At 36.6% G+C, this 17989-nt stretch overlaps 1 protein-coding gene across 4 annotated transcripts in view; it reads right to left on the bottom strand.

The window, feature by feature from the left end:
- LOC115414205 (unconventional myosin-X-like) overlaps positions 1 to 17989 on the bottom strand; it is an 89500-nt gene that overhangs the window by 33586 nt on the left and 37925 nt on the right. For all 4 annotated transcript variants that reach the window (XM_030127443.1, XM_030127442.1, XM_030127441.1 and 1 more), the window contains exons 3-4: positions 7424 to 7582; positions 454 to 641 (exon numbers count right to left, since the gene is read on the bottom strand). In XM_030127443.1, coding sequence (XP_029983303.1) covers positions 454 to 641; positions 7424 to 7582 — 347 coding nt within the window. The remainder of the gene's footprint in view (positions 1 to 453; positions 642 to 7423; positions 7583 to 17989) is intronic.

Consider the following 17989-nt stretch of genomic DNA (forward strand, 5'->3'; position numbering starts at 1 on the left):
GCAATTTGAGGGTCAATGGAAAAGCAACCAATGAGTGCCCTATGAAGGGTTAAAATAAATATACCCCATTACCACAAACAGAACTAGTATTCGAGCCATAGACAGTTGGCAAATTAAAGACTTGGTTATAATAATCATCTTCCTGTAGTGATAAATTTGACCTGGATGCATGTGACCAACCACTGTAAGTGTTTTCAGTACCTATAGACTCCGTGCAGAGACATGAAAAATGCATGTGTAATTCAGTCTAAGTAGGACAGCAGGAAGAGCAAAAATGGAACTACCGTTTCACTCAGTGCATGATGGGATAGGCTGCAGTCCCCTGTGGCCCTGAACAGGTAACAGGTAAAAGATATAAAGGGCGGATGATCTATTTTCTTAAACGACAAGATGAGGACATGAGGTGTGGATTTCAGGTAAAGTAGTGAAGTAGTGGATAATAAACCCGTTTACCTGATGAGGACACACTGGCTGTCGTGGCGTTTCCAGATGCAGCGGTAGCATTCGTTGGCCACGGCAAAGATATGAGGCGGCAGCTCCCCCAAGTGATGTTTGGAGTACAGGTCCACCCTCTCCGGATCATACAGACCTGGGATCTGTTTGTAGGGGTTAACAGCTGCCAAGATGCTGCCGATGTTTGTCTGTAGAAAGACAAGAAAAAGAGAGTATTGTAGTATTTTTGTATAAAAGTATAACTCACATGATTTTGCATATGCATCAAGAGCGGCATAAAATGTAATAATTTATGAGTCTAAGTGTGCCAAAATGGCATAATAAGCCCTTGAAATGCAAAACAAAACAAAAAAACAAAAACAAAAAAATCTCACAAAGTTTCATCAATACATTGTAAATTTGTGAAAAATATACCAGACACAGACTCACAAAAAGTGTCTTGGAGCCCATCCATTCTTTATTCATTGCATTTTTCCCCATATTTTTGCCATTTGCAGTCCTATTTAAACAAATTCCTCCCAGAGACTCCTTCTCAGTACAACATGTAGGGGTATACTCTCCTAGAAAAATCACAAACTATATTGATACCCACCAAACACAAGACATTTGTCAAAGGTGTAAAACATCTGTTGAAACTTTTCTACACATGTTTTGGGATGTCTGGTCCTAGAAGACTTTTGGAAATTTGTTATCATGACAACTTCTGAAAATTCAAAAAATAAAATCTGCATACTTGGTGCTCCCAGAACATGACGCAGTATAGGGAATATTATATTTTTTTTACTGGCTGAAGGGTATTGTCATCAGTTTGTCTTCTGTCCGTCCGTCCATCTGTCTGTCTGTATGTGCAAAAACTTTGGTGTGCACTGATAATTTCAGCCAGGGGTTTTCAAGTATGCAAACGTTACGTTTTTATCTTACTTGCAAGTACTGCATCAAAAAAACACGTTGTTAAGAAAAGGAAATCCGAGGAAGAAAACACTAAATAAATGAACTTCTGTCCTTCTGCACTCCAGAGAAAATACTGTTTTTTCTATTTGTTTGGAAGAAAAGCTACAAACCAAACATGAATGGGCTGTTATGGTCACTCCAGTGTTATGCCCTCTGGTTCTAGGTAGTGGCAGGTCTCTGTCTCCCCCTCCCTTCCTCTCTCTCCTCAGGTGTGTGTGTGTGTGTGTGTGTGTGTGTGTGTGTGTGTGTGTGTGTGCGCGCGTGCGTGCATGCGTGCATGTGTGTGTGTGTGTGTGTGTGTGTGTGGTGTCAGACAGGTGTGACCAGTCTAATCAGCTGGAGTTGGCATTTGAGCAGGTGGCAGTAATCAGGCCGTTTACTCCTGCTCCTGTAAAGACAGACTCTGCACACCACTCTGTGTCACAGTCAGTTCTGATTCTCTGTTTTGTCTAGTGCACAGGTATCAAACATGCGACCCGGGGACCAAATCTGGCCCGCCAAAGGATCCAGTTTGGCCTGTGGGATAAATTTGTGAAATGCAAAAATTCCACTGAAGATATTAACAGTCGAGGATGTTAAAATCATTTTAGGTCAATTCAATCTAAAGTGGGTCAGACCAGTGAAATACTGTCATAATAAACTATAAATAATGATTAATAATATTTTTCCCTTTGTTTTAGTGTAAACAAAGTAAAATTACACAAAAATGTTTACATTTACAGACTAGCCTTTCACAAAAAATGTGAATAACCTGAACAAATAAGAACAGCCTGAAATGTTTTGAGAGAAGTATGTTGAATTTTACCAATGTTCTGTCTGTTACTAGATGTTTTGTGTATTTTTAGATCCACTGTGAACTGTAAGTTGTGGTGAACATGTATAAATGATAAACTATGGTGCAATATTGTTAAAATTGCACTTATTTTTCTTGAGAATCTTCAGGTCGTTCATATATTTTTATATTATGTTCAAGTACAGTTCATAGATGTAAACATTTTCATTACGGAATTTTACTTTTTTCACTCAAAAACATAGAGAAAACTTTGGAGTTGATATTATTTATAAGTTCTTATCCTAATATTTTACTAGTCTGGTCCACTTTATATCATATTAGGCTGTATGTGGCCCCTGAACTAAAATGAGTTTGACACCCCTGGTCTAGCGCCTTTGCTTTGCCTTTGCTTTTGCCTTATTCCACCTACTTTCCCTTTCAGTCTGGACTCCTGCCTGCTCATACCCACACCCGGATTCCTCCGCTCCAATCCTCCGCTGTCTGAGTCTATGTCTGAGTTCTGGATCCACCCGCAACCCCCTCCCTCAACCACCGAAGTAACTCCACTGTGCCGAGCAACACGCCAACACCACACACCACCAATCTCCAGCTGTGACCTCTCTTACCCCCTCTCTACTTTCGGCTGTGTAGTCATTCAGTTTAGAATAGAATATAGAATATCTTTACTGTCATTGTACATGTACAACGAAATTAAACAAGTGCAATCATCCAAGGTGCCATAAAAAAGTATAAATAATGTACAAAAACTAAAATATGAAAGAAAAACCTTAATGGCATAAATATCTAAAAAAAAAATAAAATAAAAATAAAAATAAAAAAAAAGCAGCATAAAAAAAGTGTTACTAGAAGTATAAAAGACACATAAAACATCATCATATACTCTGGACAACATTCAGCATTCCACACAATTAATGAATATCCAGCAGTATTCAGTGCAATTATGGCCCTGGGATAAAAATAGTTTTTTACACCGTTTGTGTTGGCCTTTAGTGTCCGGAAACGTCTGCCAGAGGGTAAAAGTTCAAAAAGTGGAAAACCAGGGTGAGTTGCATCCCTGATAATGTTCCGTGCCCTCCTGAGACTTAGGGTTAGGGTTAGTAGCCTTATACCTGCTATTGTTGCCCTGCTTTCCTGCCTACTTTATTTTGGTACGTTCTAGTGTTAGTTATTCTGCCTGCTCTCGAGAGGGCTCCTGAATCCTGTGTTCCTTTATTGAGTATTTAGTTTGACCCCAAACCTCACTTCCGGTTCAGTTGTAATCCATAACCTGTATATCTCTTGTACAATAAAAGGTTTTTTTGTTTGTTTTTTTTTACCTCACTTTGTTTGTCGTGTCTGTTACCCTGCTCTTGAGTCTTATTAGTGGATCCATAACACTCAAAGCTTAACTGCAGACAGTATAATTTTATTTAATTTGACTCAAGTGTACCCATGGTTATTGGGTTTTATATATTGTCATGTGTTATTGTCTAATGACCCTGAATGATTTGATTGGTGACCACTTGACTGATTGATTGATTGATTGATTGATTGATATATTTATTTTGAATATGAATGTCAAAACAGAAGAAAATTAACAAAACACTTAAACATAAGACATATAATACGTATTCAAAAAGGAGTGAGAAGAAGTCTAACTTTTAAACTTCCACCCCTTCTCCTTATATAATTAATAACAATATTAACCTTCCTAGTCTAAGCATATCTATACTATATACTATAATATGACTGATAGGCGGTCAGGGGGTGGGTGCAGTGGGTGACAGGGTTGTTTCATTTTTTTTTTTTTTTTTTGAGAAAAATGGAATGTGTCTGTTTTGTGCATATTTCATACTGTGCTGTATCAACATACACGTAAAAAAATCCTGTTGTTTTTACAGAAAAAAACTGGCAGCTGTGGTTTCCAGAACAATACTGTAACAAACACATCCAACTGTAAACATATTTACCGAGTAACATGTAGATTTAACATTTTAAACATGTAGATTTAACACTGGATTTAAATGGTAAATGGACTGCACTTATTTAGCACATTTTCTACACCTTGATGGTGTCCAAAGCACTTTCCAAAACCACCAGGTCCAACTGGGAGCAGTTTAAGGTTCAGTGTCTTCCATGGACACTTTGACATATGGACAGTCAGAGACAGGATTCGAACCACCAACCCTTTGGTTATTGGACGAGCCATTCTACCAACTCTACCAACCTATTAATTTATAAATTTAAAATGTTATATTGTGAAATGTTTACTTTTATATATATATATATGCAAATACGCCATTATTTCAACTTTATGATCTTGCAATTTAAATGTCACCACATTGTTTTTCAATTTACAGTTTATTTTCTAAAAACAATAGAAATACATCATTTCTACATACAAATCTGGTTTTGCTCACATACTCTTCCTGTAAAAACTACAGCTATATTTGATTCAATCATTGACACAAAATTTTTTTCAAATAAACAACTTTGCATTGTATTGTCACTTATAGTTTTTTTATGTTGCAATTTTACAACTTCTTGGTGTTAATTCTATAGTCATTGTTTACAGTGTATCTTTACCAAAAAAAGAGAAAAAAAACATGTAGCAAGTTACTATGTATTTTAACGTATACAGTAAGAATACAGAAAAACACACTCCAACAACATGCATGTGAAATATTAAAGTATTTCGGCGTTGTATTGATATTAATCTACATCTGGGATAAAGGAACACAGCAGGGTGGAGACATGATGGAGGGGAGTGTTTGATTTCTGTTGCAAACTATTCATGCTTCAACAGTCACCTTGTTTTTTCACCTCTCTGCTCTAGACATGCAAAACACCTCAGGTCAGCGTTCCTTCCATCGTGTCGTATTACCCTCCCTGTGCATTATGAGTACTACATGCACACAAAACTGTGCCATAAATGTATGAACACACTCTGACACAGAAAGCTGATCCACACAGGGTAAATTCTTATGATCAGCTTAAGGGAAATCCTTGAATGGACAATATTTCATCATCTAGATTAGATCATACTCTGGGAGGCTGATGTTTGTCTGCTGGATGTTAATCCTTCAGGTCTGCAGGCTTTCCAAATGTCTGACTTTGAACAGATCACCGTAAACATGAGTAAAAAAGTTTGGTATCTGCTTCACAGAAGTGCTGGCCTTGACCATGATTAATACATTTCATTATCACAGCAGATATTGGCTTTTTTTTTTCCAAATCATTTATGGTGGTGATAAAACCCCTGAGGTAAAGTGGGAAGTGGAGCTTTATGGACATCAGCTAATGCATCTATTTATTATAAAGAGGAAGACAAACAAATTACAGCAGCAATTCGTTTCACTTGTGATTATGGTTTCACTCACTCTGACTGTAGAGTACTCTGATATTATGATGGAATAAACAGGTAAAAGGAAAAATAATCTAATACTGACCTACGTTAGTGGCCACAGTGGAGGAATGAAACAAAATGGAATAAAAACAGGGGAGGAGTTTTATTGGTTTAATGTTCATTTTAAATAAAAGTTCCTAAAAGCCTTTTCTCTCCTGTGAGCAATTATAAGAGTAAAAGGAGCCAACCAAGGTCATTAATTCAAGTAAATCCACCACTTTAATGTCAATATGTTATAGTGTATATTAACAGTTGGCTGTTTGAATATACAGGTCTAATTTCTTTAAATATGTACAAAAAGATAAAATATGAGCAACAATTGAATCATCATGAACTATGCAAATCATAATAATCAGAATTAATCAGAATTTCACATAAAATTCCCATAGAACTCATAGCCAAATATTATGCTCTTTCAGTATTTCTACATATTATTTTGATGTAGAGTACTGTGTTAAACTCTTAAAGCACAAATATGTTTCACAAGATCATTATGACATATTAGAATGTACATTTTTGTCATTTTTATTACTACTACTACTACTACTACTACTACTACTACTACTACCACTACTACTACTACTACTACGACTACTACTACTACTACTACTATGACTACTACTACTACAACTACTACTACTACTACTACTACAACTACTACTACTACTACTACAACGACTACTACTACAACTACTACGACTACTACTACTACTACTACGACTCCTACGACTACTACTACTATGACTACTACTACTACTACTACTACTACTACTACTACTACTATGACTACTATGACTACTTCTACTACTACTATGACAACTATGACTACTACTACTACTACTACTACGACTACTACTACTACAACTACTACTTCTACTACTACAACGACTACTACTACTACTACAACTACTACTACTACTACTACAACGACTACTACTACAACTACTACAACTACTACTACTACTACTACTACGACTACTACGACTACTACTACTACTACGACTGCTACGACTACTACGACTACTACTACTACTATGACTACTACTACTGCTACTACGACTACTACTACTACAACTACTACTACAACTACAACGACTACTACTGCTACTACTACGACTACTACTACTAATAATAATAATAATAATGATACACAGACTAAAGTGTCCAGTATTTAGTCTTATCCCCCTTTTTACTTAACACATATTAAATTCTATACTGCATTGATCTTCTGATATGTTTAATTAATTTTTGTCATTTTTTAAATTGTTTTGGCTACTCTCTGTCTCAAGTTCATGTTTTTGTGTGAGTTTTTAACACAGTGCACAACATTTTCTTGTGTTTTATTATAGTATCCTAATACAGAGAATGAAAAATAAATATTATGTTCTTTTCAAACCTGCAAAAAGATGGCCTGGGGAGTCTGACCAATACTGTATCATGTGAGACTGGATTCTTGTCTTGCATTTCCATTTTGACAAAGTGTAAAAATCCTGCAGCATTTTCTGTTGCATAATTGTACAGAGGGTCTTGTGCATATGTGTGTCATTACAACTTTACAAAACTAACAAACCTAACGCTGGCTTTAGACTATTGCACAGGACGGTAGATAAACCACCTATCTATAGACAGAGCTCACAGAAAGGGAGTCTAGTTCTTTAAAAATATCTGACTTACTACTCACACCTATCTCTACTTCAGGCAGATGAGTATCTTAAGATGATTTATGTTTCCTACTGAAAGCCTCACACACGGACAGGAAAAGGAGGAAGATAATGCAAAGACACCACATTCTCAAAAAGCACACACAGATCAGTGTTTATGGCATATGTGAGTGCACTTACATAGATGTTGTCCTTCTGGTAGCGCTGGTACAGGTTGTGCATGATGGCAGCCTCATGCAGCTCAGCCAGTGTCGACATGTCCTCGACCCCATCGATGCTGGACTGGTGCATCGCGTACACCCGCTCCCTGGTGACCTCAGCCTGCTGCAGGTACAACACCTACGACAGGACAAGACAAGACATAATCATTAACATATCCAGCACTGTGTTAATGTCTTCTACTTGTTACACAGTTTTCTTCGATTAATTGCTGCTTCAGCTTGATTGATGTGACCTCCCCATAATTACAGCCATATCTGCTGATATTTTAAGCGGCACATTTAGTGTTTTAATAGATACACAAAACTCATTTCAAGAGCAGTTGTGACATTTTTCTAAAATGCAGTAAATCTATCATTTCCTATTTTGCTCCAACCATTATTTAACCCAAGAAGACCCACACCGTAAAAAATGGCTGTAAAATTAACACCAAAAAGTTGTAAAACTGCAACATAAAAAAACTGTAAGTGACAATACAAAGCAAAGTTGTTTATTTGAAAAGATTGTTGTGCTAATGATTGAATCAAATATAGCTGTAGTTTTTACAGGAAGAGTATGTGAACAAAACCAGATTTGTATGTAGAAATGATGTATTTCTATTGTTTTTAGAAAATAAAACTAAATTAAATTACAATGCGGTGCCGTTTGAATTGCAAGACTATAATGTTGAAATAACGGCATATTTGTAAACATTTGTAAAATAAACATTTAACAATGTAACATTTTAAATTTGTAAATTAATGGGTTGGTAGAGGTGGTAGAGCAGCTCGTCCAATAACCAAAGGGTTGGTGGTTCGAATCCTGGCTCTAACTGTCCATGTGTCAAAGTGTCCATGGAAGACACTGAACCCTGAATTGCTCCCAGTTGGACCTGGTGGTTTTGGAAAGTGCTTTGGACACCATGAAGGTGGAGAAAATGCGCTAAATAAGTGCAGTCCATTTACCATTTAAATCAAATGTTGAATCTACATGTTTAAAATGTTAAATCTACATGTTTAAAATGTTAAATCTACATGTTACTTGGTAAATATGTTTACACTTGGATATGTTTGTTATAGTATTGTTCTGGAAACCACAGCTGCCAGTTTTTTCCCGTAAAAACAACAGGATTTTTTTTACAGTGCAGTGCTACTTTTGTGGCACTTCCAAAATAGTTTTTTTCTCTATATTTGAATTTTCCTCAGTGATTTATCACCATTGTAATATTATCCTCTGTATTTTGTGTTTTTTTGTGTGTAAATCATGTATTTTCCTATATTTATTTCAGTGATCATGTAGATGTTTGTAAAAGCTTGGATTGAAGTTGAGGGTTATTATATCAGAAACAGAGAGAACTGAAGAAAAAGTGACTTTTTCAGTCAAATCTGTCTTTAATTGAACATAAACAAAGTGTGTCCATTCACTGTCATTGATCAAACTCCATGGGTTTTACTGGTGAATCAATGTTGTAGAAGGTGACAGTGTTTCTATGTTCACTATGCAGCCTCTGAACATCCAACTCCATACTTTTTTTACACTCCATACTTTTCATTAAAAGAACACCAAAGAGTAAGAAATACTGCAACATGCACAGTAAAGAAGGTCTACATCTCTGTTTCCTCTGAAAAAAATTGCTATCACTTTTGAACAGAAGTGGGCATCAAAATGTGAATCACCTTCCAGTAACTGTGCATGGTCACTGATTCCCCAGTTACTAGTTCTGATTTCTCTTTAATATGGTTTGGATTATAGTATTTGCCATTTTCTGATGAACATGAATAGACAGAGAACATGTAAACTGGATTTTGCACGTTCTCATCCGACTTCCTCCCACTGTCCAAAGACATGCACTAATAGGTTAACTGGTCAGTCTACAGGGGTTGGACAAAACAATGGAAACACCTTCACCTCAAGATGATAATGCCCCAATCCATACAGCTAGAATTGTTAAAGAATGGCATGAGGAACATTCTAATGAAGTTGAGCATCTTGTATGGCCGGCACAGTCCCCAGACCTCAACATTACTGAGCATTTATGGTCAGTTTTAGAGATTCAAGTAAGACGTCGATTTCCACCACCATCGTCTCTAAAAGAGTTGGAGGGTATTCTAACTGAAGAATGGCTTAAAATTCCTTTGGAAACAATTCACAAGTTGTATGAATCAATACCTCGGAGAATTGAGGCTGTAATTGCTGCAAAAGGCGGACCTACACCATATTAAATTATATTTTGTTGATTTTTTAAGGTGTTTCCATTATTTTGTCCAACCCCTGTATGTCACCCAAAGGTGTGAATGTGACAATGAATGGTTTTTGTCTGTATATTTCAGCCCTTCGAGGCCTCTGGTAGCTGAGATAGGCTCTGGGATCCCTATGACCCTCTTGAGAACTAAGCCATTTAGAAAATGAACATCAAGAGACCCTGATTATCAGCCTTAGAAAAGCCCATTCAACCAGAACATTCCTAATTTATTGTGAAGTTCAGTTTTTCTAAACCTGTTCGACAATGACATGAACTGAACTTACAAATGGCCAAAAATGGAACCAGTACAATCAAAGGAGTATCATTTTGCCTTTTAAATACTATGTGTAGCACTTCATCAGGTTATGACCAACATTAATATAATAAAAGTCAAAAATTAAGTGAAACTGGACATATAAAATGGTGCAGCGCTACTCATGCGCACTAGCAAAAAGTGACTCTATCCATGTTTTTATGAATGAAACGCTCCAGATACATTCCTTCCAAATCACGCATCTTACTTAATTTCCTGCCTTGTAGTTTTAATGATATTAAAAATTGAAAGAAAAAAAGAAAAAAAAACTGGAGTGGCCCTTTTTTCCATCTACTGGTAATTTCCTGTATATAGTAAGAATTATATCTTTTAAGCACATTTTAAGTTGGCCTCAATCTCACTTTTATTTAATATTAGTCTAGTATTATTGTAGAATATTTTCCAGTCTAGTTTCAAGTAGTCTGGTGTGTAATCTTTACTAACATCAGGACATAAAGTTGGTCCAATAAGAAATGTAAAAGGCCTCTAGAGCCAGTGTTTGGTTTTTCAGGGATTCTTTGGGTTTTTGGCATATACAGACAAAAATATATCCAACAACACATCATAAAATGCGTATAAAGCGATGTTACTGGGTAGATACTATTCATGAGTTAAACTTGCTTTGGCTGCCATATCATGCAGAAATGTTCACATTTCCTGTCAGTGAAACCTTTTCCAGTTGTAAGTGTGTCATCACATCATTCGGTACATTTGACTGGGATGGTGAGAACGTCTGTTTCCATTTTAGTAAAATAAGCATTTGTGCTAACAAGGTCACACAATGTAAGCATATTATTTGCTAGATAATTCAGGTTCAGTCACTTTCGGACCAAAACAGACAAGAATTGGATCTGGATTAAATCATTTTTGTAAAACCTTGAGATATTTTTCACCAATAGTTGAAAAACATTTTGCAGCATTAAGTTTCTGACATGTTTGGGCAGATCCAGAACATATGAAGTTACAGGCTTTTTAATTATGGCGATAATAACTCTTGTCCACACTCAAGCATCGTGGTGCATGATGGTAATTGACCATAATGCTGGATGCCATCTGCTAGAAAACCAAAAAAGGAGAGGAAGAAGAACTCACTAATACATTAGTAAAAAATATAAGAATAAACATGATGAATAAAAGCCCCTTAACCTATAAAGACCGAGTGCTACTTTTGTGGCAGTTCCCAAATAAATTTTTCTCTATTTCTACATTTCTTCACTGATTTATCACCTGTTTTTTTTTTGTTTGTTTTTTTTATAAAATCATCCTCTGTATTTTGCATTTTTTGGTGTAAATCATGTATTTTCCTATATGCAATTCACAGATCATGTAGATGTTCATGAAAACTCAGAGTTAATTCAAAGTTAATTGTATCATAACAGAGAAAAATGAAGAAAATGTTACTTTTTCAGCAAAGACATTGCTAACTGAATGTAAAAACAAGTGTCTCCATCCACTGTCATTGATCCAACTCCGTGGGTTTTACTGGTGAATCAATGTTGTAGAAGATGGCGGTGTTTCCACGTTCACTACTGAGCCTCTGAATGTCCAAATGGGTCATATCTGATGACTATGAAAAAATGACAAACTGCATTTTTACACCAATTATTTACATGTATTAATAGGATTAGTGGCTCAATTGGTATTAAGGAGTTTATATCTGTAGATGGTTTGTGTCGCCGGTGGCTGTTTGGGTCTTTATGGGTTAAATCTTAAACACTGGACCTTTAAGTGTATCTGCTATTTCATCTGTATTATATTGTGTGATAAAACTGAACGTTGTGCTGTATTGCGTTGATTTTCTGCCTTATTGCGTGATTCTGCTGATGTTATTTGACAGTATGTTGAAGGACAAAACATGTAATATCCCATAATTTCTGTTCTGTGTCTGCCAACCCCCTTCACTCAGAGGTACATATCGGCAGTTGATCTGTTAATGACACTTACTGGAGGTAATAAATACTGTGTCTGGTTCAAAGTAGAGAAGAGCTGCATACAAATGAGCTCAGAGCACATAAAAAAAGATGCTAATGTTTTTTTTTTTGTTTTTTTTTTGTTTTTTTTTGTTTTTAACTAGCTGCTTGTGATGCAATATGACGAAAATCCACATGACGAGGAGCTTCGCGGCTCCTCCCTCCCCAGACCCCATCTCATCTATGTCACTGATCACCATGGCAACTGGAGAGTAAGGGTACAAGACGGGTGGGAAGAGGATGAGTAAAAATAAGAAGAAGAAGGCAGTGAAGAAGAGAATGAGTAGCAGATCTGATGTGGCAGGAGCTGACAGGTGAAAGCAGTTCGGTGCATATTCAGGTCAGAAACACACATGCTGTTACAAGAATCCCTGTCTGTCTTTACAACACGCATTTCACTACCCGACCTGTACCGGAAACCATGTGAGAAAATACTACTTCCTGTCACCAGTACTTCAAAATAAAAGGGTTCTAGATTGAATTAATGTTATCATTCATATTGCCAGTGCTGAAAGAGAGGATTCCAATTATTTCTTAGATGACAAACAGGATGAAAACTCCAAGGCACTCTCTTTATGCATTAAAGGAACATCATGGACCATCCTGATGAAGGCCAGAAGAGTTTAAGCCAAAACCCATTTAAGTGTTTTTTAAGGTCTATACATGACAATGCTGTGAGAATAAAGGCATTTTAATGCTTGGAGTTTCCTTCCTGTTTGTTATCTACTTTATGAATCCCTATTTCCAAAGAGCACCTCAAACAAACTCTTTTTTGGGTCCTAGAAGCATTCCTTCCCATGACTTTCCAATTATTTCTAATTAAATAATACACATTTTCTTTTGTAAAAAGAGTGTATCGTATGGTGCTAATGAAATAAAAGATAAGCTAAATTTTCTTCATTAATTAAATGAACTCCATGGGCTCCGTCCTCAAGCATCTTCACCCAAATGTAGAAAAGTAGAGTTTTTCAGTACAGACATACCTGACCAGGAGGTAATTATATATGCATTACATCATCTTCTTTCTCCTCTACTTCGCAAAGGTTTTTCCTCACAACAACCCCATAAATATTGAACTTTAAACAGGTCATAAGACTTCAAACTCTATTCGTCTCAGTGTGTTTGTTTCAATCTAAAATGTTTCTATTAAAATTGCTGTTTTTCTTAGACTATTTACAACTAATGCCATAAATGTAACAACATTTGTCCTCTTTCATACAATGTGATGAACAAAGCCACTGATGTACAGAATCAGAACCGTGAGTCTCAAAGTGACAGGAAGTCCAACAAACTGCACCTTTAAAAACAGTAATCAATTGGAGTGGGCACTTTAGCTCAAATGCAGAAAAAAACTTCCCATTACAGTACATTTATTATAGTTTATATTTATTATAGAACATAAAATTTACAGTCATGGCCATAAGTATTTGGATAGTGAAACAAATTTAATAATTCTGTCTCTGAACAAAAGTAGACTTTTCAGAATCAGCATTTCCAGGGAAGAAACTCAGTGTTTGGTGGTGTTCATGGGGTTCCACACTTCAGGCAGTATTCAAATGGGAAAGATTTCCATAAGAGTATCAAAAAGAATCCTCATATTTATAACAATCTTAGTTTTTTTGAGCCTCTGAAACACACTTCATATCCATTTTGGTGACATACAGGCAAAACTAATAGGTTTATGTCACCGTCCAAATACTTATGAACCTGACTTTACATCATCAGATTGACCCATGTCTCCTTTTCCTTGTGATGGCAATATTTTGGTGATTTGAGGTACTGGTCGCAGCTCAGAAAACTGAGTCCCTCTGCTACTAAATCATAGTTGCTTGGTATCCGTGCTACACTGACAAAACAAACAAAAGCGCACAAAAACACATCTAAAATCAACAAGAGCTGCTGGATTACTGCATGGACAAATGCCGCCTTAGTATGTCATGTAGACTCATTTACTTTCATATATTCATTTGATGCACAACAAAAAAAGTAAAAGTTGTAGCATTTATTTTAAGTGTCAAATACATACACACACTGACATTCCGACTCCATCACATTCTATTACATTTCTACTTTAACTACTTGTAATCCTTCCATTTGATTACAATCAAGTGTAGCTAATTATGTTTCCACTGACATAGTGTTAAAACCATTTATGTAACATTTGTCTTTACCAGAATCAGGAGTACAGCCAATGTTTAGCCATGTCACTAGCAGCCACATATAACTCCTATTACTTTTTAGGTTTAATTCAATTCGGTTAATGTGTGAAAAAAACTATAACTAGGCTTTTGCTTTGCAGATGAAGGCAAGGCAAGTTTATTTGTATAGCGTATTTCAGCAACAAGGCAATTCAAGGTGCTTCACACAGGACATTGAAATATAACGACAGGGAAAAAGAAACACATTTAAAACATTATAAAAGAAACATGTAAAAGGTGATTAAAAACAGCAAGTAAGAAAACAACACATAAAATCAAAAACACACACATATTAAAGTAAGAGTTGCAGTGCAGAGTTTTGAAAGATAATATAAAATTTAAAAAGTCAAAAGCCTTTTAGTCAAAGGCAGCAGTGAACAGGTGAGTCTTTAACCTTGACTTACAAGAACTCAGACTCTCAGCAGACCTGATATTTTCTGGTAGTTTGTTCCAGATACATGGAGCATAGAAACTGAACGCTGATTCTCCATGTTTAGATCTGACTTTGGGAACACAGAGCAGACCTGCACCAGACGACCTGAGTGGTCTGGATGGTTCATACTGGACTAGAAGGTCTCAGATGTATTTTGGGCCTAAACCATTCAGTGCTTTATATGCTAACAAGAGAATTTTAAAGTCTATTCTCTGAGAGACAGGGAGCCAGTGTAGAGACCTCAGAACTGGACTGATGTGGTCCACTCTCTGGATCTTGGTCCCTGTAAATATCAGTAAACCTGTCCCATTAGCATCCATGAATCACTGCTTCTTTGGTGAACTTAGTCCAGGTGGCGTTAATAGAAACAGATAATTGTTTGTTTTACTTGTGGATTCTTACATGTCCTACTAAATGTACCACAACTGTGTTGCTGCATGTTTTTTAGTCCAGCTGAGGGGGCATCTTCCGCTGTGATAGTGACGTCAACGCATATGTTCCCTTCTCAGTTATTTTGGGATTCGAGGGGCTCTGTGCAATGAGTGAATGTGTACCAAGCAGCAGGTCGATTTCAGGTAGAATTCTGCTGAAATCTTCTAGCTGTCATTCTATTCCTTACCAAAGGTAGTCTATTCATTCCAGCTAACTCTCCTTGACTAAGAATAGAAAACATGGCCTTTCATATACCCGCTTGTTAATATGTCAGTGCAGTCTCAAAGCCAGCCTCCGCCCTCTGTATATGTGTGTTGCTGTAACAGATGTGCTGAAGTCTGTTCAGAGAGGTTTTGCTGTAGGCATTCAGACATCCTGTTCTTAAATAAATCTATTTCACTCCAGTAGAACTGTCTTCCACTGAGGCTCTTCACAGGGCTGTTGCGTGCAGACGACTCCCGGGCTGTTCAGACTCCAGCACTAACATCGTTTGCCAACTGTCTGCAAGTAAAATGTTGTTTGTGACCTACAAATGCAAACCTGTGCGCTATACACTGTAGTTTGTGAGTACTTTCCTTTCCTTTCCTCATATTGGCCGTGCACTTTTCACACCACATGACGGAGTCGTGAACCCATCGAGTCACTAACCTTTCCCAACTCACTCATCTGTGATGAATTGACCCAATTATACCCGGTCGTTCATTAGAGAGCACGGTTCCTATAGACTTCAGTGACTAACAGCTCTTCAATGTAACTATGAGCTCATATACTTGACTCTTTGTTAACCCACAACACTGAGCATGTGCAGTGCAACCAGACCTGGTTAATACTGGTTCATCACAGATACAAATACTGGTAGGAAGACACTCAGTGCTCAGATGTTGTATTTATAGGCAATGCTTGGTAGTTTTTTAGTGTTATTAAGCAAAAATTCCAGAAGTACCTCTGATGATTTCTACCCTCCACGGACCCTACATCCAGGCTGTGGAAAATCTACCCATGATGCACTCTTTGGCCAATTACAGATGTTTTCTTACAGGTTAAATACATGATTACTGTAATTGCTGCTGTAAGAGCTTTAATTACACATCATTGACCAGGTTCAGTCAGATGTGATGTGACTCTAGCCCGGCCAGCCATTCGGTTTTCTCAGTGTATTCAATACTGAGAAAACAGTCTGGAATCCAGCCAGTCACTGTGAAATATGCACTATCTATTCTATATACTGACCAATCACAAGTCTGGGGGGTGGGTGTTTGGCAATGTGTCAAACGCACCGACTACTTTTTGTTGCAAATCAAAGTCAGTTCCAAGTCCACAAATGTCTTTACAACTGCTGTCGGTTGTTTACTTGATTCAAAAATAAGGATTGAATTACAGATTACACCCTGTTTTCTCAAGTTTCTCTGACAAAAGTGACAGTAATCATATCCATCTTATCTGCGATTGGTTTACTCAGCACCTGTTAGTCCTGCCTTCATATTTGGATTCAAGCCCCGCGATTTTCTCATTGAAAAAGACGGATGGGTGGCCAGGCTACTATGACTCCAGTTCAAGTTCAAGAATCTTTTCCATGCCTAAGGGGGTGAACTGTGTGCAGTCAACAGAATAACATAAAGTGCAGCCAGCATTTAGAACTACCAAAACAATAAATAATAGAAACATCACAGTGAATCATTTGAAATTCCCATTGTAGCAGTTTGTCTTGCAAGATGAGAAACAATCAGACTGAGGCGATCACGACCACACTCTCAGCTGCTGCTGCATGTCACCATTATCAGTACCATCCCATAAAACTCTCTTCACGGTTTCACACAGAAACTTCATTTTCAAAACTTTTATTTGGAATTCATTGAAACTAAAATTCATCGGACCAAGAGAAGAGCACTGCAAAGGGAAGATGTATATTTTCAATTGTCATTTTTCCCCTTTTTCCTGCCTATTGCATCTTTAAATACAGCGCCGATGCTTTGCAACTTATTGTTTCTATTTTTCATTTTTCTACAGTTACACTAGTTGTGTGCAAAAACTCAATATATCAACTTGTCAAGCATGGATTCTGCCTCTAGTGAAGTGGTCAACTCCAGTTTTCCCCTTTTGTTTCCACACAACATCCAAAATGCTCAATATAGAACTATTTTCTCACTATTTAACAAGTGAAGACTAAAACTCGAAAGTAAAGAGTCTCAGTTCTATATGTTATTTAAGGTTGAGGTTAAGTCACTTTTTTGGTTTCTGTGTTTTACTCATCTTAAAACATTTACATATTTGATATAAGTATTTGCATATGCACTGGCATATAAGAAAGAAAAAAAAATCTAATACAGTACATATGAATAAATGCTGCATTTCTACATATGTGTGCAAATAAATACAAACTATGTCATTTCTGCAGTCTCTCAATCAAAACAAAAGACACAGTTTGATGATGTTGTGAAGTGTCAGTGGTTCATGGTAGTTCTTGATGATATCAGGCATGACTGAAGTAATAAGTGTTTTATTATTTATGTGATGTAAAAGTGGTGTATATGCTCTATATAGTTTCCTGTAATATCTCCTAATACAACACCAATGGCTGGTGACTGTTGAATAAAATGACATATTTCTCTGTCTTTGAACATTTTTGGAAATGCTTTGTTAATACACTAGAAAATGTGTATAAGAATGTATAATTTTTCAGTATTTTAACAGCAACGTTTTATACATAACACTTTTAAACGTCAGGGTATCAACCATTAATATCCAGACTTCTTCACATCCTTGTATAAATTATTAATTAACCAAATGTTGAACATGAACTTCTGTTTCCTATCTGTCATCTGCAATGGTTGATTGCCTATTTATATTAATTAATTAAACCATATTTAACCAGATCATTTAACCCCTTGCACTCTCTTGATGAGTGAATGAATGACTTAATTAGTGTCACCCCCTGATGACTTCTACACATGTGTTTGTGT

Source organism: Sphaeramia orbicularis, chromosome 22 (genome assembly GCF_902148855.1).
Source record: "Sphaeramia orbicularis chromosome 22, fSphaOr1.1, whole genome shotgun sequence".
Lineage (NCBI taxonomy): Eukaryota > Metazoa > Chordata > Actinopteri > Kurtiformes > Apogonidae > Sphaeramia > Sphaeramia orbicularis.